The sequence below is a fragment of the Giraffa tippelskirchi genome, chromosome 13 (assembly GCF_054371585.1).
Source record: "Giraffa tippelskirchi isolate mGirTip1 chromosome 13, T2T-mGirTip1v1.2.pri, whole genome shotgun sequence".
NCBI lineage: Eukaryota > Metazoa > Chordata > Mammalia > Artiodactyla > Giraffidae > Giraffa > Giraffa tippelskirchi.
In genome coordinates, this window is record NC_137287.1 from 30341506 (window position 1) to 30365767 (window position 24262).

The window sequence follows — 24262 nt, forward strand, 5'->3', positions numbered from 1 at the left end:
ACCTTATGGGCTTGCTACTACCTGTAAACTGTTTGGGGAAGTATTTGGTATATAAACAGTGCTCAATAAATGTTGCCCATTGAAGGCAGGAGTGGAAATGCCACCCTCACTTTTAGGGACTTCATTATCTGATGGAGAAGCCCAATGATACGCCCATGAAACCAGGGGATGAACCATGGATGTGCCATGTTGATTCACACTACCAGTCCCTTCTCATGACAGACTTATCTTCCCAACCAAGTCCTACTCATCCTTCAAAACCCAAGTCAAACGTTTCCTCTCTTACGCCTTCCAGAACAATCTCAGCAGTTAATTAACCCACCACTGTGCCATCATTACACCTGATTCTGCATAATCCTCTTATTTGTTAATTTGGTCCTTCAACACATTTGTATCAAGAGCCTTCCCTCTGCCAGACCCTCCTCACCCAGCACTACAATCACATGGCTACTGTGTCTCTGTGCGTCCTCCACTGGACGACAAACTTCTGTCCAGTGGCAGAAAAAAAACTGGATAAAATTCAATACAACAAACTAATAAGTAAACAAAAGGGCCCATTACTTCACGGCAAACAGATGGAGGAAAAGGAAGCAGTGACAGATTTTATTTTCTTGGGCTCCAAAATCATTACAGACAGTGACTGTAGCCATGAAATTAAAAGACACTTGCTCCTTGGAAGGAAAGCTATGACAAACCTAGACAGAGTATTAAAAAGCAAAGACATCACTTTGCTGACAAAGGTCCAGGTAGTCAAAGCTATGGTTTTTCCAGCAGTCATGTATGGATGTGAGGGTTGAACCATAAAGAAGGCTGAGCGAGGAAGAATTGATGTCTTTGAATTATAGTACTGGAGAAGACTCTTAAGAGTCCCTTGGACAGCGAGGAGACCAAACCATACCAGTCAATCCTAAAGGAAATCAGTCCTGAATATTCATTGGAAGGATTGATGCTAAAGCTCCAATACTTTGGCCACCTGATGCGAAGGCCTGATTCACTGGAAAAGACTCTGATGCTGGCAAAGGCTTAGGGCAAGAGGGAAAGGGGGGGACAGAGGATAAGATGGTTGGAAAGCATCACCGACTCAATGGACATGAGTTTGAGCAAACTCTGGGAGATAGCAAAGGACAAGGAAGGCTGGCGAGCTGCAGTCCACGGGGTCGCAAAGAGTCAGACATGACTTAGCAGCTGAACAACAAAACAAAAGACAACATAAGAAAAGTAGACAAAATGGGTGGTCCAGAGGGGAAGAGGATTATAGGAACTCAGAAGTTAAAAAGAAAAAGAAAAAATTAGAACTGATCAAGTCACTGCGGGCTTTAGAATGAGCTGGAGTTTCAAGGGTGGAGACGATTTGGGAGGGTGGGCATAGAGGAGAAGGAGACGCATACTCATGAAGGATACACGCCAAGCTCTTCAGAGTCAGGATCTCTGGGAGAGAGGCACTTGTATACTTGTATACTCTCTTCAGTTGTATAATACTTAATTTCTTTCAAAAATAGGTTCTTACATTATTTGCATCATTTAGAAAAAAAAATTGAAAGCAGATCTTCTGAAAGACAAAAAGCAGAGAAGCAAGGCAATGCAAGCTGGAGGTCATGAGCACAGGGGAGGGGCCGGCCTCTTGTCCATGGGCCAACAGTGAGGGGCCAGGCAAGGCCAGAGTCAGGTCCTGCTGCAGCATCTGCCAGATCTTTCTAAAACAAAGCTAATAGCACAGAAAAAACAGATAAACAAAATGGGCCTACTGTATAGGACAGGGAACCATATTCGATATCTTGTAATAACCTATAATGGAAAAGAATCTGAAAGAAGAATACCTACAATTGAATCACTTTGCTGTATACCTGAAACTAACACAGCATTCATTATAATTCAAATCTACTTCAATGTGGGGGAGAGAGGGAGGGAGAAACTAAAAGATCTGCGGGCTTCCCTGGTGGCTCAGTGGTAAAGGATCTGCCTGCCAATGTAGGAGACACAGGTTCGACCCGTTCTGGGAAGATCCCACATGCTACAGGATAACTAAGCCCACACGCCCCAACCCGTGAGCCTGTGCTTTTCTGGAGCCCGGGAGAGGCAACTGCTGAAGCCTGCACGCCCGAGAGCCCGTGCTCCGCAATAAGAAGAGCCGCTGCAATGAGAAGCCCGCTCGCCACAACTAGAGAGCAGCCTTCACAGCAACGAAGACCCAGCACAGGCCAAATAAATAAATATCGATCTGCCTGTACAGAGATTCTGGGAGCCACAGCTGGCTGTGAGGCTCATTGTAACAGGGAGAGGCAGGGATTCACACTGGCGGCACATACTCTCATGCAGGCAGAGGTGATGACACTCTGGACAGCAAAAGGGAAAAAAAAAAGAAGGAAGAAAAAAGAAAGCTACTTTCCTAGGAAAGAAATAAAAATCTAAGTGAACACAAGGCTCTTCTGACTTTATCAAAAACCTTGTGGCGAAGTCTGATCTTAAATGCCTCGCTGACTGCAGTCACATCTCAAACCACGGCCACCCACCTCAGTGTAGACGAGGCCTGCAGGATCTGGGCTCAGGGGAACACCACTTGAACCCTGGTCAGCAAAACCTTTCTCCTCAGAAACAAGAGCAGCAGTAGTTCTGTCGACCCGACGGGTAGGGAGGTTCAGGAACCCCAGGGTCAGTTCCAAGACAGTTCCTCTCCCTCAGGAAGAGGTCAAAAGAACAGGTCACAGCAGCTAATGGTTTGGCTTGGTTTCCCAGAAAAGACACTAACAACGGATCTAGGCACAGTCTGCTCTAGAGCCTGCAAACCGGCTGACCAGGGAACCCACCTCCATGACACACACAGTAAAATCAGCATCTATTTCCACTGGAAGGTTATATAAATCCACTTCAGGGAGACTGGGCTTCCCTGGTGGTTCAGACAGTAAAGAATCCACCTGCAATGCAGGAGATGTGGGTTTGATCCCTGGGTCAAAAGATTCTCTGGAGAAGAAAATGGCAACCCACTCCAGTATTCTGGCCTGGAGAAATCCATGGACAGAGGAGGAGCCTGGTGGGCTACAGTCCATGGGGTCGCAAAGAGTCAGACAGGACTGAGCGATTAACACTTTCACTTTTCAAGGAGATTGGGAACGCTCCCAGAACAAGCTGTAAGGTCCCTCTGAGGCTTTGATGGCACTCAATGAAAACTGAGCCGTCACTGAACCTCACGTCATACCAACAGTCCCAAGTTCATGATGAACCAGGAGGAAAAGGAGAAGAGATGAGCCTTTTAAAAAAATTATAAAAAATAGAAAGAAATCTTTTAAAAAAAATTAAGTCACAGGTAATTGGTAGGGAAAGCAGGACTAATCAGAAGGGAGCTCTGTTATCATGAAGAAAGATACTTATTAAATTAAGAAATAAGCACCTATATTTAGTTAGAGGGTATGTACGAGTATAATCATGCAGTTATTATGTATCCTTGGAAATACAGTGTGTGTTAATTTAGCAGAAATATGGTCAATTAACTCAGAATTTAGATGGACACATTCTGATCAGTAGAATTGACAAGGCACCATGGGGACATAACAGAAGAGGCTGAAGAATCTGCATTTTGAGGATGACAAGAATGACATGAGTCAAGGACAGTGGCCCAGACTGACAGCATGAGGCAGAGGTCCAACCCTGGGCCAGTCTACACAGGAGTCCCACGTGGCTACCTGAGACTCAAGAACTGTGTTTCCCGGTTAATGACGTTAGATTGAGAAACGTACATGTAAGTAAAACACAATGGTTAGGAGCCACGCAACTCAAGGTCTTGAGGTTTAACCCTTGAGAGGTGGGGGTGGAGGCTGGGAGCAGCTTCCATAGAAGGCAAAAAGTGAGATCAGAGCTAAGTTATTAAATAAAGATGAGTAGGCGATGGCACCACACTCCAGTACTCTTGCCTGGAAAATCCCATGGACAGCCCTGGTAGGCTGCAATCCAAGGGGTCGTGAAGAATTGGACACGACTGAGTGACTTCACTTTCACTTTTCACTTTCATGCATTGGAGAAGGAAATGGCAACCCACTCCAGTGTTCTTGCCTGGAGAATCCCAGGGACGGGGGAGCCTGGTGGGCTGCCGTCTATGGGGTCGCACAGAGTTGGACACGACTGAAGAGACTTAGCAGCAGCAGCAGCCCTGTTTGCACCAATAATTGGTATGGGTCATGAGCTCAGGATTTCAGTCATCCAACTGAAAACAGCAACCCACTTCAGTATTCTTGCCTGGAGAATTCCATGGACAGAGGAGCCTGGTGGGCCACAGTCCATGGGTTCACAAAGAGTCAGACACGACTGAGCAGCCAACACTTCCAATCTTACTGCAAATGTAATTTCAAAGTTCCGCAGCCATAAGCTTTGGGTTAGCCAGGCTCTGTCCACCCAAACCCGAAACCCAAGCCCCTCAGGGTTCCTGAGAGGAACCGAACTACTTGTGGTGATGAGTGAACCAGGCATAAACCAGGGGTATAACCTGGGCACCCTTGGGAAGACAGACCTGTGAGTTCAGCATTAACGTCATGGAGCATGTGATTGCCTATTTGCACATAGACAGAAACAGATGACTGGGCTCAAAGAGGGGCTTTTATTCCCTGGCACTGAGCTGTTTAAAGTGGGTTCTGCCAGCATCTTTCCGGATGATTCTGTGTCAAAAACTAATATTTCTGAGCTAAGCTTCTATGTGAGACATATTTTTAGTAGCCTATCTTAAATGGCACTTTTAAAAATAATCTCCTTCAAGACGGTAGACGATTAGAACACGGATGTCCAAGCGCCAAATTAAAAAGCTTCTTATAATTTGGAACACGCTGTTTAGAGCTGCCTTGGGACCACAGACAATTTAGTACTTGATCATTAGATATTCGGCAAGTGCCACCCAGCTGAAAAATATATTTCTTATTAAGCTTCAGGACTTAAATAGCATCAGCTCTCAAATGAGATCACTCCCTCAGAAGGTTTTAAAGATACCAAGAAAGTCCCAAGAAGCATTTTATTTCAAAGTGAACCTTATTACAAAACTTGGGATGAGCGTCTTCCATCTATCTCACACCTGTATTTTAAATCCCTCGTCTCTTTCTCCTATCAGCTCCATCACTCCAATAATGGAGAGAAGGGGTCCCATGGAAACACTGAGCAGCTTACAGCAAGAATTAACAGGAAGTCTCTGCCATCCGACAGCCTCCAGAATGGCACCTTTCTGGATAATCAAACACTGCGGTTAATAGAGAGTTTCCATAGCTACCGCAGGTGCATGGGCTGACTCACACAGCGCCTGCTCCCTGAGTGTGTGCACCCAGTCTCCAAGAAAAAGAAAGTGAACAGAGCCCCTGTTGTCGGGCAGCTATCCATCCTCAGATTTTAAAAAAGGAAAATTCAATGACAAGTGATAATACAGAGTGACAGATGCTGACCTACAAAGTGTCACTGGAACCGATTAGGGGCTTAGCCAGGTGTTCAGGAGGGGTGCGGGCAAGAGGGAAGGGTCTGTAAATGCTTTCATGGAAGGTGGTTCTACTGTAAGGCGCTTTGGGGGACCTGAAATGGAAAGGGTTTAAAATGTTTCAAGGCAGTTGCAATGAATAGCATCATCATTACGCTGTAGAGCAATGGACATGTTTATGAAACTAGAGATAATGGGAAGGGAAGGGGGAGGCGAGAGATAGAGCATGAGACAGCCTTGGAGACAGAAACTCGGCATTGGGGAGAGACAGACAGACAGACAGACAGACAGACGGGGGCGAAGAGACCAACACACACACTGTCGGTGAAAGAGAGAGAGAGAGAGGGAAAGACAGGCAGAGGCAGACCAAGAAAGAAAGGAAAGGAGAGCGAGAAACAAGGAGAAGTAGGGAGGGAGAGAGACACAAAGAGACAGAAGAAAGAGATTAAAAAGCAGAGGGATGGACTTCCCTGGGGTCCAGTGGTCAAGAATCTGTCTTGCAATGCTAGGGAGGCAGGTTTGACCTCTGGTTAGTGAACTAAGATCCCAAATGCCAAAGAGCAACTAAGCCCGGACACCACCATGAAAGATCCCGCATGACACAATAAAGACCCTGCATGCCGCAACTAAGACCCGACACAGCCAAATAAATAAGTAAGAGGCTGAAAAAGACAGCACAGAGAATCCAAGAGCCCTGCATGGCCCCCTCTCTGTGTGGAAGAGGCTCAAAGTGCCTGGGAACACAGAGGAGTTCATATGACCGAGAGCCAGGCCAATGGGGGTGGGGGGTGGGGAGGGCAGTAGAACCCAAGACTAAACGCCCAGCCAGTCACTCACCTCCAGAGGGGCAGGTCCAGGGCACCCCACAGTCATGCAAAGCCACCTCCCCCTCCAGGCTCTGTGGATCCCAGGTTGGGAAAGCTTCATGGGACAGCCCAGGCTGTCAGGATCTCCCTGCAGCATGTGTGGGTAACAAATGTGATATATAACTCGGCCCTAACTTTCCTAAAAGCATCCTTTGGAAAGCATCTTAGAAAAGATGGTCCTTGGGGAAATAAATGCATAACAGGCGTGCCAGGTCTACCCTTCATGGATGGCCCTGGTGGAAAGTGCTAGAGAGAGAGGCCTCCTGACCATCCTTGTTTGAGATGATTTATCACAATACCCCCTTCTTTTTTATATGTACCACCTAGTGACAGATTTTATTTTCTTGGGCTCCAAAATCACTATGGATGGTGACTGCTGCCACTAAATTAAAAGACGCTTGCTTCTTGGAAGAAAAGCTATGACAAACCTAGACAGCATATTAAAAAGCAGAGATGTCACTTGGTCGACAAAGGTCCACAGGGTCAAAGCTATGGTTTTTCTAGTAGTCATGTACGGATGTGAGAGTTGAGCCATAAAGAAGGCTGAGCGCCCAAGAATTGATGCTTTCAAACTGGTGCTGGAGAAGACTCTTGAGAGTTCCTCAGATAGCAAGGAGATCAAACCAATTCAATCCTAAAGGAAATCAACCCTGAATATTCATTGAAAGACTGATGCTGAAGCTGAAACTCCAATACTTTGGCCACCTGATGTGAAGAACTGACTCACTGGAAAAGACCCTGATGCTGGGAAAGATTGAAGGCAGGAGGAGAAGGGGGTGATAGAGGATGAGATGGTTGGATGGCATTACTGACTCAATGGACATGAGTTTGAGCAAGCTCCAGGAGATGGTGAAGGACAGGGAAGCCTGGCTTGCTGTGGTCCAAGGGGTCGCCAAGAGTTGAATATGACTTAGTGAATGAACAACCATCACCACCTATGTGCATCCTTTGAATCACTATTCTACTCTCAGAAAACTATTCTGCTCTCAGAAAACTCCATCTTCTCTAGATTACAAATTCCAAAGAGTGTAGTCTGATGTCAAGATGAAGTGATCAGTTAAGTAAAAAACAACAACAACAACAATCCATTTTGATGTAAAAAAGCAAGATGGGGAGACGAGGCAGTGGAAGATGCAGTCTGTGGGCAGGGAGTGGAATGCTCGAGAGCCTTGCCTCGGAGGGATGGGAACCTTTAAAATCCCCAGGAGGGTTGTGTCTGGAGGACAAAAGACATCACATCCTGCTTGAAATGAAAAAGGAACAAGAAACAGGAGAGTGAGCAGCACGGTGCTGAAGAACGATATAGAACGATATGGTTCTGGATTTGCAATCTGGTGCAACCATGGAGCTGTGTGCCTGGGGGTGAGTCCTAAAACTTCTCTGTGCTTCAGTTTGCTAAGCGGAAAAATGGACCTAATGAATATACTGTACTAGGGGAAAGGCTAAAAGTGTACGCCACCACCAAGCACGTAGTAAATGGCTCTCATCAAACAGACAAGGGAGGGGACAGGTGACAGGAGAACAAGCCAACAGGGCTGAGGCTTCGAGCCAGGGAAGTGATGCTACAGACCTCTAGCCGTACCAGGAGGCGCCGTCTTTTCTGCTTAAGCGGAGGTGATCAACTTAAACAGTACATGGGACAGGGAAACAGAGATCCACAGAGGCAGCAGGAAAGGGAGCGATCCAAGTGCAGTCACATAAAGTGAGACCAGATTTTCACCCCTGGTGGGAGCAAACGCGCACTTAATGAGCTGCTCTCTGTGCGCCATGACTGTGATTGACCTTGACCGCTACCTCCCGCCGTCTTACAAGGCTCTCCTTCTCCGTCTCCACTGACTCAAAAGAGGAGCTGTTCTTCCAGAGAATTTTCAGTGCTGTAATCAAATCCTGCTAAAAGGTTTAAAAAAACAAACAAAAACTCCAGCATTCATTCACATCTTATACCAGAGGGGGGCAGACAACAATGAGGAGAGAGTCCTAAAAATACTTACATTCAAAAAAATAAAAGGAAAAAATTCAATCCTGAATCCCAAACTCCTCCTTAAAATAAATGACTTACCTTAAGAGTCTATAACATCATAAAAAGATACCACTGAGAAGACACTGTGTCTTTGCACCTATCTCTAAAAAAAACAATTATCGTTTGGACTTCCCTGGCGGTCCAGTGGTTAAGACTTCTGACTCTCACTGCAGGGGTCACAGGTTCAGTCCCTGGTCAGGGAGGATCCTGCATGCTACCAAAAGAAAAATTATTATTTGGTCCATGGAATCTTCCTGTGCTCTATAACAGTGAGGTTCTCACCTAGCAAACACTTAACGGAGCACCTACTCTGTGTCAGGCACAGCCCTGGTCATGGAGATTCAGAGACGAAAACAGGGCCCCCACCCAGTGCCCACCAACAAGTGCCTTTACCAGCAGCATCTCGTGCAATCGCGGAAGCCACATTAATCCCCACCTGATAGAAAAGGAAACCAGGGCTTCCAAATCCAGCAGACCCCACCCTGCCCTTGAGGCCCTTGAATACTCTGGTGTCTGGGAGGAAGTTTAATCTGAGGGCAGCAGAGAGTGGCAATGGGAGGAGCCTCCCCCAACAGAGACCCCTCAGGATGGGTGGGGAGCATGCAGGTGTGCTAAATCGCTTCAGTTGTGTCCAACTCTTTGCGACCCTATGGACCGCAGCCTCGGTAGGCTCCTCTGTCCATGGGATTCTCCAGGCAAAAATACTGGAGTGCATTCCCACGCCCTCCTCCAGGGGATCTTCCCAACCCAGGGGTCGAACTCGTGTCTCTTATGTTTCCTGCATTGACAGGCGGGTTCTTTGCCGCTAGCGCCACCTGGGAAGGAAGAGTGGGCTCCAGAACCGAAACTGAGCTTGCGGCTGCCTCCCTCCTTTGCCTGGGCTGCCTGGCTCTAGGCAGATGACCAGAGTGGGCCTGAGGCAATAAAGAGAAGGTCAGGGGTTCCCCTGGGGCCAGTGTCAAAATGGCCAGCTCTTCCCAACAGTCTGCTCCCTCCTGACTCCTGGCCATCACAGCCTGTCCACCAGAAAGGCTCTGATGACAGTTTCAGCTGCCTCTGGGTAAAGGATGTCACTGCCCTAACGGGCATCCAGACTGCAGGCCAAAGGGAGTGTAGCACGAGGAGAGAAGACGGGTCACATCACATGTCAGGGGTCCAGGGAAAACCTGGACTCTACCACTTACTACTTGACGTTCACGCATTCATTCTGTAAGTCAACTTACAGTCATTAAGTACCTACTATGTGAATCACTGGAATTTAAAGGGAGCAGAGAGAGACAGGGCACTTAGCCTCAAAGAGGTGGTGGTACCTCATCGAGACACTGATGAGTGAGAGATAAACATAAAATTATAGTAAGAGAAGAAAAAAGCGATGCATACAAACATCACACTCAACAACCTGCCCTTGTTGGGTCTCCTGAGAAGGTGATGAGTGGATTCTGAGGGTGAGTGGCCTGGGCCCAGAGCCTTATTCCAGGCAGAAGGGACAGGGGCAGAGGCCCCACAGGGGGAGAAAGCCAAGGACCTGGAGCTGAAGGAGCCTGATGGGCTGGGGGCCCAGCACCACACTGGAGCTTAATCATAAGTCCAGTGGGGCCTGAACCCTCTGCATCTCAGCTGCCATGCTTACTAAAGAGAAGGCTAGTTTCATTCAACTCACAATTCTCATTTGAAGACAATTCAGCTTGTCTTCAAATGAGAGGGGACTTCTCTGGCAGTCCAGGGGCTAGGACTTTGCCTTCCAACGCAGGGGGTCACTGGTCTGGTCAGGGAGCCAAGATCTCACATGCCTCCTGGCCAAAAAACCCAAACAAAACAGAAGCAATACTGTAACAAATTCAATAAAGACTTAAAAAATCAAATGAGATAACAAAGGCCGAGACCCATATGTGCCCAACACACAGTTGGAACTCCAACAACTGGGAGCTCCTGATGGATACTGGTGCTCAGAAAGTTTTCCTGCAACAGGTGGAGGAGGACAGAAAAAGGTCCTCCCTTCTGAAGGAGGACAAAAAGAAGATTCAGTGCCCAGAATCTTGTAAGATGAGAACTCCAGATCTACATCCAGCCAAGTGAGCTCCATGAGCTCCCAGACAACCTTCTGGTCTAAGTGTGGGATTTCACAAGGATGTTATGTCAACTCTGTTGTAAAAATAAAAGCAGAAAACTACCGTATATAAATCAATAGAGCCTGGTTAGACAAACTATCCCAGGGACGGGGGAGCCTGGTAGACTGCCATCTATGGGGTCGCACAGAGTCGGAAACGACTGAAGCGACCCGGCAGCTTAGCAGCAGCAGACAAACTATGGTATTGCCAGTTCAAAGGAGTACAATGAAGCTCTTTAAAAGAATGACATAGATCTACATGCAAAATATTGGTAAAATAAAGTGACCTCTAAAGTGTATAGTTAGAAGGAAGAAAAGTAATATACATAACAGTGAATAAAGCAGGCGACTAGTGATTAAACATGTAGGTACGTGCATGTGGCTTACTCAAGCCATGCTCATCTCTGGAAAGACAAACCCAAGACTGATCACTGTTATTGCCTCTGGGACAGAAAATAGATTTCTTTTTCACTGAATATACCCTCTTATGCTACTTGGCTATTTAGCATGTGTGTAACAAGGTTTGTCAAGAGTCCAAATTTTGATAATTTTCAATTGTTTAAAAAAAAAAAAATCCAGTCTTTGACAGCAGACAAACCCAGATCTGTCACTTCTCACTACAATTCAAAAAACTAAGAAAATTATGAGACAAGAAGAAATTCGAACACTGATATTTGTTGGTATAAATGAATTATTGATAATGGAGGCTGACAATGATATTTGTTTCAATTATACTTGATTGCTCTATTTGTTTTCTTGATTTTTATAGCTATACTCTGAAATGTCTAGAGATGAAATAATGCCTAATATTTGATTCAAAACACTACAGAAGGGGAAAGCAGGTGTTAGTAACCTGAAATAAGATTGACCGTGACTGACAACAGTTAAATAGAACAATGATTACATCAAAGTGTATCACACACCTGCCGACCTTTGGGTGTTATTAACATCTGACATCATACGAAAGTTTTAAAGCAAAGAAGAAGCTGTTATAAATGTGCACAAAAGGACAAGATGCTCTCAGCAACGTGCTCTGCAATAGCAAAATATTGGAACAACCACAGTGTTTATGAACACACAACCAGATTTAAAACAGTGCAGTATTTCATTCAATAGAGAATTACAGAATTAACAAAGTGAACAAACTCGGTGGGGATTTCTCCACCAGGGGTGATTCTGCTCCTGAGCGGACATCTGACAATGTCTGGGGACGTATTTGGCTGCCGTGACTGGGGTGGCAGGGGTAGGGGGTGCTACTGGACTCTAGTGAGTAGAAATTGGGAATGCTGCTAAACATCTTACGATGCACAGGACGGCCCCTGACAAAGAAGGAAATGGCTCGAAGTATCAAGAGGGCCACAGTTCAAAATCCCTCTATTACAGTGGCCCCCAACCTTTAGACACCAGGGACTGGTTTCATGGAAGATAATTTTCCCACAGGCAGTGGGGGGGAGGGTGGTTTGGGGATGATTCTCGTAAGGAGCACACAACCTACATATCTCTTGTGTGCAGTTCACAGTACGGTTCCTACTCCTATGAGAATCTAATTCCGCCGCAGATCTGACAGGAGGCAGAGCTCAGCTGCTAATGTGAACAATGGGGAGTGGCTGTAAACACAGATGAAGCTTCACTCACTTGCCCACCAACCATCTGGGTGGGGGTACCTGGATGCTGCCCCTTTTAGTCTCTGTACTTTCCCATGCCCTCGACACTGATGTAACAGAACGGTTGTGGGCAGCAGAGGTGGTGGGCAGACAGACAGCATGGGCAGAATGGCAAGGCTGGGGGCACTCACCGGCCCCCGCAAGTCGATGAGCTCCTGCCGCATCTGGGAGACGAGGGCTTCCTTGGCCACCAGGGCCCGGTGCAGGCGCTCGTTGAACTCAATCAGCTCCCCGTGCATCTCCGCCACCTGCAACACACAAGCACCAGACGGTGAGGCTCAAGGGTGGACCCTCCCCACAGCCCATCCCGCCTTCTCTGAGCCCACCACTTGTCAGCTAGCATTAAGACGTTGTTGGGCTGGAAACAATGAACGCTGCTTCCTTATGGATCAGTTTTGGCTTGTTTCAGGTCAGATTTGGAGAAGGAAATGGCAACCCACTCTGGTGTTCTTGTCTGGAGAGTCCCATAGAGAGAGGAGCCTGGCAGGCCATGGTCCATGGGGTCACAGAGAGTCAGACACAACTGAAGTAACTAAGCACACAGGCACACAAATCCACCCATTAAGTTTAATATGTTTTCAACTTGCTGGAATTGAACACTTTAGCATCAACGGTCTCAGTTTACAGTCTGGAATATGACTGCATCAAGGTCATTTTTGGACCTGAGGCTTTTATTCTTAGGAAATGAATACCTTTCTAGCAAAGGCTTTCTTTCTCATCGGAGGTGTACCTGTCAAGAATCCCCTGCTAATAATGGCACAAGTAGAATGACTGATTGCTTCTTTTCTAAAAAAACAAATTTATTTGGCTGTAAAATTTATTTTTATTAAATTTATTTGGCTGTAAAATTTGTTTAGTTATGGCATGTGGGTCTTTGTTGTGGTGTGGTGTGTGGGTTTTCTCTTTAGTTGTTGCACACAGGCTTAGATGCCCTGTAGCAAGTGGGATCCCAGTTCCCTGACCAGGGATTGAACCCGCATCCCCTGCACTGGAAGGTAGATTCTTAACCACTGGACCCTCAGGGAAGTCCCTGATGAACCATTTCTGTTCATCGAGGCTTTGGTTTTGAAAACCAAGACAACAGAACCAGAGCCTTGTTGAGGATGGTGATGGTGAGAGTGAAGACACACCTGTGGTAGCACAGATGCCCTGTGCTCCCTGCTTGTTCTCTGCCAGGAAGACACCTGAGGTAGGTATTATTACTCCTGCCATACCACAGAGGAACAATGTCAGAAGAGTCTAAGCAGCCACACAGCTAAGGCTGACTCCAGAGCCCTGGCTCTTGATCACTGGGCCACATGCCACAATCCTGCCACTCCACTGTGCAGCCACGCAGGCCTGCAGAGGCCTGCAGATTTATCCACATTTTAATACTCTTGGCCGATCCCAAATAAAAAATGGAGGTTGGGATAAGGTAGCCTATGACTGGTGCACAGAATCAATAACAGATCTTTCCAGGTGTAACATACAAAGGGAACAAGGATATCCCATATGGTCAAAGCATACAGTAATTCCTCTGATTATAACAGTGATGTTGAGACTTCCCTGGCAGTCCAGTGGTTAAAACACCACACTTCCACTGCAGGGGATACACATTTGATCCCTGGTCAGAGAACTAAGATCCCACATCCCATGTGATGCAGCCAAAAAATAGAAAAAAAAAAAAAAAAGGATTAAAAAAAGTGATCTTATTAGGGCTTAAAATCAAATTAAACTAATTTATTTTTAAAAAATTTTTAGAGAAATGTGAGGTATAATCTTGCCATGCTCATCAGAAACCATGAAAGACTCTGGCAAGTACCTTACTGAGAACACCCCCTTCCCGAATGCAGAGGTCAAGCAGACCCCAGCCAGCCCCTGTCCCCTTGCCCCTCCCAAGAAATCACCCCTCTTATACCCAAGACTTTAGCCAGGTACTTGCTACATTCAGTATAATGCATAAATAGTATCAGAACATTTATAATAAGTACTCTAGGTGAAATATAAAACATACTGTTAGAATATAGAAGGGATATAAGGAGAAGTTTTGTGGGCAAAAAAGAGATTAACCTAAATCTAGATGCTTCAGAAGGAATAAAGGGAAGCCGTCATTTTATTTTTCTGAATATAATATATATAAAAGGTAAAAGGCATAGAGAGGAAATACAGAAGATACGAACATTAGTCAAGGGATATTTTTTGTTTCCATTCTTTCTACTTTTCCTTATTTTCAGTTTCTTAATAATGAGCACTCTTTCATTTATCAGAGAATAACCACTCAGGCTCTTTAAAAGAATTAAAATTCTTCATGTGCAACTCAAGGAAGAAGCCAGGTGCAATCAGCATGAAATTTATCACGTTCCCAACTGCAATCCTGATGCTTCTGTTAACTTGCTCAGTGGATCTTCACTCAGATGGCAATCCCTCTGTCTCCCAGGTGCCCACCTTATTCAAACCAGTGAGAAATGCAAAGTGAAAATTGCACAACAGACACTGTAATGGCCACACAATTAACTAACAGAGAATAAGTCACTGAGCCTTTGACCAACCTCTTGTGTCATACAGACCTAAAATCAGTATTCCCCAGTTGCCTTATTTTTGTATAAGAAAGCTTAAGATGACCTTCAGGGCTTTCACAAACAAAAAGAGCATCACTAATACTACCTACTTGATTCCTCCACACAGAAATCGTACAAACCCTCCTCAAGCTTCCTTGGGGCTGAGAATCCATTTACCACACAGTAAGCAAGAAACACATACGACTGCCAATTTTGCTGCTAAATACCTGCTAATATGCCCCTACAACATACAAGCTTTAAATAAATGTCACCATCATTTCCAAAGCAAAGCAGGGTTTTGCTTTGTGTTTGTGTTTTGTTTGGCAGTGGAAGCCAGGATGTTAAAACAATTTTCCATAAATGCATAAAACATTGGAACATTCCAGCTGCAAGTGATGTTTATCACGAACTGTCAAAACCCTGGTTCTATTTTGCAGCCGGAGAGTAACTTGACCACATCAGACAAAACTTTCATCTCACTAGAGAATGGGGGGAAAAAAACCCTATGGAACCGAGGCGACAAAATTTGACAGTTTTCAGCAGTCATTAAAACAGCAATGCTGTTACTAAGCTAAGCTCTGAAACCCTGGATTTCTCCATTACATATCCCCACAAACAGTTATTGATATAAACAGCTTTCATCTTATATAAACCACACTGAGCTTACTACTCCTCAAATAACTCTTTCCAAACTATAGTATAACTAGAAATGAATTCGAGATTCAGAGCCAGTCTCAGAAGAGAAATAGTGAAATCACAAATGGTTCCCATTATCATCAAAATAAAAGGCACAACCACTGCTTGCTGGAACTTCTATGAGGCTCTGAGGGCACTTACAGGTTGCATATGACCTTCCTTCCCTATTTCCAACAGCCGCAGGGAATGAGAGAGAAAGAAATGTCCCCCAATCCTTCTCCGCCAAGGAGCAAGAGTGATCTTCCCAAAGCAACAGCTGATGTTGTCACCTGCTGTTTAAAATCTTCAATGCTTCCCACTGCCCTAAAGATAAAAATCCATCTCCTTGCAGATCTGGCTTCAGCCTCTCTCCCTAACACCATCTCCTGCCCCTTCCTCTCGCGTTTTCTCGCCAGTCACTCAACCCAGCGGGGCCTTCTACGTTCCATAAATATGCTGAGCTCTGGGAGCTCACCTTGTGAACAAAGAGGAGAAAGACACAACCAGCAGAAGAAATGACAGGTGCAGAGGCCCAGAGGATGGCAGGAAAGCAGCCGAAAGAGGTGCTTAAAGGCTCAGACTCTGATGCAAGACAAGCCTTGGTTGGCTCACTTAACGCATGCTCTTGTGCGAGTCACTTAACCGCTACGACCCTGAGGCTCGTCACCTACAAAACGGGGATTAAAAACCACACTTACGGACTTCCCTGGTGGTCCACTGCTGAAGAATCTGCCTGCCGATGCAGGGGAGACAGGGGTTCAATCTCTGGTCTGGGAAGAGTCCACATGCCGTGGGACAACTAGGTCAGTGCCCCACAACTACTGGGTCCATACAGACTCTAGAGCTTGAGAGTCGCAACTAGCGACCCCACGCACTGTGACTGCCGAAGCCCACACGCTCTATCTAGAGCCCGTGATCCACAAGAGAAGCCACCACAATGAGAAGTCTGAATGCCGCAATGAAGAGCAGCCCCCGCTCGCGGAACCTACAGAAAGCCGGTGTGGAGCAATGGAGACCCGGGGCAGCCAAATATTCAGTCCAATTCAGTCGCTCAGTCGTGTCTGACTCTTTGCGACCCCATGGACTTCAGCCAAAAATAAATTAATTAAAAAAAAAAAAGAAAACAACACTCATCTCATGGGGCCGTGGTGTGGATGAAATGAGCTGCGGCCCTTAGAAGGCTCAGTACTGTGCCCGAGTGTGGCAAAGGCTCAGTGAATGTGAAGTGGTTGTACATGGAGGGTGATCACATTAAAGGGACATGAGAAAGGATGAAAAGGACAGGCAGACCTCTGGAAGCCAGATGGAAAAGCGCCTCATGGGCCGTAACGAGCGGCTCAGAGGGCTGTGGAGAGAGACTCACTGTCCCCCAAAGCGGGAGCATCACCCAGAGAACTGCTAACCACCCACCAGGCACTGTTCTCAGTGATGAGGCACAGGGAAGTCATGGGGTTCACATCCTAGAAGTCAGACAAACTGGACTAGCACTCAAGAGAGAGAGGAGGACTTGGAAGGAAGACGGGGTATCAGAAAAGGCCTCGACCAGAGACAACACTCAGGAGTCACTCCTCTGATTGGCCTTGACACATGCCAGGCAGTCTCTCACGGCTGATCCATGCCCTAAATCACAGTCAGGCACTCACTGTGTTCCAGGACCATCAATGCTCAGGGCTGCCTTAAAAGTCAGCCACGGGACTTCCCTGGTGGTCCAGTGATTAAGAATCTGCCTGCCAAGGCAAGGGGCGTAGATTTGATTCCTGGTCCAGGAAGATCCCACATGACAGGGAGCAACTAAGCCCACGAGCTGCAACTACCGAAGCCTGCAAGCCCTCGAGTCCCTGCTCCACAACAAGAGAAGCCTCTGCAGTGAGAAGCCACCACGACTAGAGAGTAGTCCCCCACGTGGTGCAACTAGAGAGAAGACCCTCTGCTTGGTGCGACTAGAGAAAAGCCTGTGCAGCCACGAAGACCCAGTGTGGCCAGAAATAAATGAATAAATAAAATAACACCTGGATGGCTCCCAGATTGCGTCTGGAAGGTGCACAACTCATGAACTAATAACCTGTGACTGCTTATCAGTCATCATTTGGGTTTCACCCTTTAGGCTTCAAAGAAGAGGGGAGAAAGATTTAAGAAGTTTAAGTCACAAGACTGTTTGGCAATACATGTCAAACTTTTAAAATCTCTCACCTTGTGGCTTAGCAAACCCCTGCTGGAGAGTATCCTGTGCCTCTGCCTGTGCTCAAGCAGTTTAGCTCCAAATGGCTGGAAGCCACCTAAAAGCCCAACCACAGGGCCTAGTGAAATCTTTCAGGTTCTGCTGCTATCCCCCACTTCCTGCTGCTTGGCAGACATCACTAGTCAATCAGTGCTTCCTTCCTCAAGAAGACATTCAGGCACCCCTAACCAATTGATCACAGTGCTGGCCTACAGGATGACACCTGTTTAGCATTCCTGGCAGAAGGGGTAGGGGGAAGGTGTCAGAGAAGGTGAAGTCTGAGCTGGGCTAAAGATGATGCCTTTATAAAATGATGCCTTTGGAGCTTCAAGAGGCTGAGCAATCCCTTCCAGCTGGAGCATCAGGGAAGATGCTCTCTGAAAAAAAATGTGTCTGTGAAAAAGCTCTCAAGTCTGTGAAAATCCCAGGAATTATCATAATGACCTGCCAAATCATGAAAAGATTATAATTTTTTAAAAAATGCCTTTGGCATTTACTTTCATATCAGAATGTTCTATCTAATCACATTCAACTAAATCTTGCTTCACCCCTCCTCTGGCTACTTAATGAGACATGTCCTGACTAATTAGACCAAGATACTTCGGGTTTCCCAAGTGTCACTAGTGGTAAAGAAGCTGCCTGACAATGCAGGAGACGTAAAGGACACAGGTTCGATCCCTGGGTCGGGAAGATCCCCTGGAGGAGGAAATGGCAACCCACTCCAGTATTCTTGCCTAGAGAATCCCCATGGACAGAAGAGCCTGGTGGGCTGCAGTCCACAGGGTGGCAAAGAGTTGGACAAGACTGAAGCGACTTGGCACACACGCACCCCCAAATTTTAACACCAGCTGAGACTCTTCTGTTCACATCCCCAAACTTTCAGAGAACACTGACTTGATGCCTCAGAATCTACCTCAATTTTATAAAATGTGCAGGCTGTGTGTGAGTCCCACTGACAACGGCCATGGGGAGAGACCTGGAACCTTCCGCTGTGGTGAGGATACTGCAACGGCCTTTGAGAGACAAAGCCCTCACCAGTGCCTACCTGTCTTGAAGGGTTTTTGTTGTTGTTGTTTGTTTTTTTTGATGTGGACCATTTTAAAAGCTTTACTGAACTTGTTACAATATTGCTTCAGTTTCATGTTTTTGGCTTTTTGCCCAGGAGGCATGTGGGATCCTAGCTCCCCCACCAGGGATGGAACTTGCCCTTCCTGCATTGGAAGGTGAAGTCTTAAACACAGGGAAGTCCCTTAACACACCTGTGAACACCAACTATACATCAGGCCTTTTCCAGGCATTAGATCATCCAGCTCACGTGACCCTTGCCACCCTTCTGTGGGTGGCAAGGCTTCTTACGGATGGGGCCTTGAGGCTCAGAGAGGTCAGGTTATGAGCCAAAGGCATCAGAGTCAGAGCCACTGTCTGTGTCCCCAGCCCTCCACTCTGGGGCACAGGAAGGAGACGAGCCTTTCAGGGGTTAAGAAGATGAGCCAGTCCCACAGAGTACAGGGTAGCAGTGCAGTGTGGACCAATGGCTCCCGAAGCAAGTTGATGGTTAGATGTTTGGAAGGTTTCTGAGAAATACAGATTTCTGGGTTTCACTCCCGGAAATGCTCATTCAACATGGGGGAGTCCAGAGTAATACTTTTAAAAGACCCTAGTGTCCGTGATGCTTAATCAGACTTGGGAACCACTGGCAAAGACAAGGGGGGAAGAGAGTTCACACACACAGATGTGAACTGAGAGCTTTTCAGTTCAGCATTTGTAGAATCAGGAGGTCATGGAAGCTCCTCCACTTGTCAGCTCTCAACTTCTGGATTCTCAAGGAGGTGAACAAAGCCACAGCCAGAGAAAAACCTCATCTAGCCTACCAGCCAACAACAGACAGCAGCGAGCGCCCTGGGCAGAACGGTTCCTCCTGCGATGGCACAGGAGTTCTGCAACAGTGCTGCCTGAGGGCGCCGTGAGTGGCAGCTAGGATGTCAGCTGTCTGCTACCCATCTGAGGCAAGCACAGAAATTCGTAGTAAGCATTTCAAAACATGTGAAGCAATCTCATCTTGGTATGAAATCCAGGAAATTCCACAGATTTTCTAGTTTGGGGGGGTTAGTTTGTTTTGGGTTTTTTTTTTCCGCATATTACAAAGGTTCCAGTCTGTAATGAATTAGAAATATTGGGAAAAAAAAAAAACAGCTTATTCACAGATAGTTTGAGAAGCACCTATATATATCACATATGCCATCCTTGAAACAATGTCTTGCATTAATCATTATTAGAAACAATGACTAATAATAAGGATTTTAAAAAGCCAAAATATGACCATTTTTGGATAAAATTTGTAAAGACAGTAGAAAGGAAAAATAAGAAGCAATGTTATCAACATCTGTTGGCCTTCAGATGTATACACCCTATTTCCTTGTTACAGTGTCAGTGTAGGTTTGAAGACTAAGAAAATCACAAACGTTAACTGAACACACGCACAGACCTAGCCCAGGACACAGACATCCTCAAAAAATTACAGTTGATGGCTCAGTAGTGAAGAATCCACCTACCAGTGCAGGAGATGTGGGTTCCATCTCTGATCTGGGAAGATCCCACATACCACGGAACAACGGAGCCCGTGCGCCACAACTACAGAGCCTGTGCTCTAGAGCTCGGGAGCCGCAACTACTGAGTCCATGTGCTACAGCGACTGAAGCCTGTATGCCTAGAGCCCTCGCTCCGCAACAAGAGAAGCCACTGCAATGAGAAGCCTGTGCACTGCAATGAGCAGCCCTCACTCAACTAGAGAAAAGCCCGCGCAGCAACGAAGACCCAACACAACCAAAAAACAAAAATCACACTTGCCATCACTCTCTCTAAGACTGATAGTGAGCCTTTCCTGCAGCTGCCTGATCATGTCCATGTCCCAGAGAAGGAAGATAAGGCTCAGGACCTGAGCAGCAAACCAAAAGGAAGCAAGAGAAGGTAAGCATCTTGCTCAAGGCCACACAGGAAGCAAGCAGCAGAAAGAAGTGAAAGCGATCATCTCTCAGTCGTGTCCGACTCTTTGTGACCCTATGGACCATAGCCTGCCAGGTTCCTCTGTCCATGGGATTCTCCAGGCAAGAATACTGGAGTGGGTTCCCATTCTCTTCTCCAAGGGATCTTCCCAACCCAGGGATAGAACCCAGGTCTCCTGCGTTGGTAGGCAGATTCTTTACCAGCTGAGCCACCAGTGAAGCCCTAAGCAGCAGAACTGGTTTTCAAATTTCTGGGTTTTGAGGCAGACTCTCTACCCTGCCTCTCTGCATGCACCGTGACCAGGATGCTGAGCTGGCATCTCAAGATGCCAGAGGACCTGGAGGAGGTGAGGAAACTGGGATTGAGCACTGAGAACATCACACACACACGTGCACACCGCTGGTAAAGGTACCGTCTCTGGGTGTGCCTGAGGCCTAGTCTGGCTTATCACAGACCAGTCTGCACCAACACTCTCCAACGCCCAAGGAGACCCTGGCAGTACAGGAAGGAGCATCTAGAGTGAACAAAAACCCGAGCAGAGGCAGCCCGACTGCGGGACTCAGGGTCCAAAGGAGAAACCCAGCAACTTGGCTGGCAGCCAAAATGAGACTTGTTTAACATGGTCTTTGCTTCATACACAGGCACTGCAGAGACCAGCAAAGGAAATTCCAACCGGAAGCCGGTCCGGGGACAGTGAGGGACACCTGGGGATGTGCGGCATCAACAAGCCCTATAAGTGAGGCCGCCTCTGACCAGGCGTAGAACGGTGAGGGTTGTGGAGGTCAAACTCGGGTCCTGTCTGTTTGCTGTCACGTGACCTCTGACTCCTGGTGTCTTTTCTATAAAATGAGGGTCTTGCACCCTGTGGTCTGGGTTGTCATGAGCAACAAAAACATGACAAGAGTGTGGGCAGCACCTGGTGCCTGCCACAGGGCGTGATCCTGAATTCATCCCAAGGGAGTGCCTCCTCTGGCCAGCCAGTGTTCCAGGTACTTTACAGAAGCATGTGCCATGGCCTCAGAGGTTGAGCTTTATGCCCATTTTACAGATGAGGAAAGCAAGGCTCAGCAACGTAAAGTGATGGTTCAAAGCCAGTTTGACTGAGGAGTGTGAAATGGAATATTTCCTGCCACATCAATAAACAAGGATGTCATAGCCATCCGTGATTCCGGCCCTCCAAATGTGAATTTCTGAGCCCCGAGGGCACCCAGGAAGAACAATACTGGGTACCGGACAGCCATCTGAAACTCCCTACAGCAAGCGGTGAGCAAGGAACTAAAAAGATGTGAAAAACCAAATCGTAGGATGCTCACCAGAGAGCTGAGATACGTATAAAACAAATGATTTCACTGAGCCCAGACTCCTGCATCTTCCCATACATAGAAAAGCGCTAAATTCCTTACCTTGAAATATCTGATTTTCCTTAATTAACAATAATCTTTTGATGTTCAGACTACCTCCTCCTTATTACAAACTTCTATATAACCTGACTCCTCCCCCTCCCCCCCGCCCCCTCAGAGCAGTTCTCTCAGCGTCACTTGAGATGCTGGATCCCAGGCCTGAAGTCCTAAACTTTCCACCAAATAAAACCTAACTCTCAACTTCTAGGCTGTGATTATTTTTAAAGTCGCCGTGGGCTCAGGGTCGTGTATCTCCAGAGTCTCCTCAGTTTTCCTGTGCCCTCCAGCCCACCCTGCACTCTGATTCTGCTGTGGGGCCGGCCCCAGAAAGGCAGGCAGGCTCGCCCTGATGAGGCAGAGCTCTGGGACCTCAGGACGGATCTTCCTGGACATCACACTGTCAAGCCACAAAGCGACAGACTCACCGGAAGCTGGGGGAGGGCCAGCTCCATCCTCAAGTGCCACCTGGACCGCGCCACGTGGGCTCCATCTGCAGAGCCGCTGAGGTGAGTTCACACTGAAGAGAGACTCCCTCCCTTCATCTCCTCTGTGTTCAGGAAGTTGAAATTGAGGAGGGGATGCTTAAAAACATTTGCCTGGGATTATGGTTTCATGAGGAAGAAGGAAACACTCAGAACACTCAGCACTTACAGCCTATGGGACGTCTCTGAGAACGGATGCTATGTAACTGGTACGGCCCCGCCGCAGAGCTGCTGGGTCCCCGTCCTCAGCATTGGCCCTGGTTTCCCCTGACGCCCGACCTTTCAGAGAACACACCAGGCGAGCCAGGAAGAAAGGTCACACACAGCAGCAGCTGATAACCTGACTGGGTAACACTTTTCCCTTTCCTGCCTTCCACGAACAGCCCTTAAAGAGCAAGGGCAGGACATACAGAAACAGCCATAATAAAAGAGCAGCCAACCCCCTCCTGGAGGTCGATGAGCAAAACAGAGGGAAATAAAGCAAACCCAAAACCCTGAGTTCTAGCACTCTGCTGAAAGACACGTTCTCATCAGAGGAACATAAGAGGCATCGCGAAACTATAGAAGTTTTTAAACACGTTCCATCAACTTTCACACATCCTGGGACTTCCCTGACAGTCCAGTGATTAGGACTCTGCAATTCCGCTGCTGGGGGCATGGGTTCAATTCCTGGTTGGGGAACTAAGATCCTGAGTGATGCAGCCAAAAGAAAATAAATAAATAAATAGATGACACTATCACCCATCCTGGTGTAGCATGACCAGAGGGGCTGCACAGCCTGGAATTTAAGCCCAAACTCCAGAGCCCAGAGTCTTGGGATTAAAAACCACCCTCCCCCACTTCCTAGCTGTGGCTTTGGGCATATAGATTTCACCAGCCTGGGCCTGGAAACCCGAGTTCGATCCTTGAGTGGGGAAGATTCACTGGAGAAGGAAATGGCAACCCACTCCAGTATTCTTGCCTGAAGAATTCCATGGACAGAGGAGCCTGGTGGGCTACAGTCCATGGGATCTCAAAGAGTCAGGCACCACTCAGCGAATAACACTTTCACTTTCAGGTGCCTAGGTGTTAAAGGATTTGCCTGCCAATGCAGGAGATGCAAGAGACTCAGGTTTGTTCCATGGGTCAAAAAGATCCCTTGGAGTAAGAAACAGCAACCTGCTTCAGCATCTCCTGCCTGGGAAACCCCGTGGACAGAGGAGCCTGGCGGGCTACAGTCCATGGGGTCATAAGAGAGTCTGACACAAAGCAGCACCAAGGAGAGCACCCAGTGTCACTGGTCCTGCAGAATCTACAGCCTTCAGATCTTCAGATCTGTCCCCTCCCTGTCATCTCCGTCACCCAAGTCTTGGTTGAGAAGCCCTCCGTTTCCCACTACTCTCTTCTCCTCGGCCCCACACACAAGCTGACGCTCAAATGGCCTCCCTATGACCCAAACTTGAGCACATCCCTTCTCTGCTTAAAACCTCTCATGGATGTTGACAACAGAAAATGACCAGAGGTCTGCAATGTTTCCAAATGACACAAAGGTCGAGGCATGGAGTACGGTTAACCTTGGGAACTGGAGCCACCTGAGATGATGTGATAAATAGGGGTTAGGGACATGACATTATTCTGCCCATATTAAAATTCTTCCATAACCCAAAGTTTAAAAATTTCTTTCAATGGATTCCCATGAATTTCCCTGGCATGGTATACAAGTGATAGGAAAAGGGGGAAGGGTTGAAGGGGCGGAGAGAGATAGGGAAGGGAAGAAGGAAGTAGGAAGAAATATTTCAAAGGAAAAACCTACACTGACCACGTGAGATTACATGCTGCACCTCCACCTCCCTCCAGGCACATCTCCTGGA

The 24262-nt window shown here is 47.1% G+C and overlaps 1 protein-coding gene across 2 annotated transcripts in view; it reads right to left on the minus strand.

The window, feature by feature from the left end:
- Positions 1-24262, minus strand: part of SNX29 (sorting nexin 29) — a 585715-nt gene that overhangs the window by 217449 nt on the left and 344004 nt on the right. For both annotated transcript variants that reach the window (XM_081560361.1, XM_081560362.1), the window contains one exon: positions 12229-12345. In XM_081560361.1, the coding sequence (XP_081416487.1) occupies positions 12229-12345 (117 nt within the window). The remainder of the gene's footprint in view (positions 1-12228; positions 12346-24262) is intronic.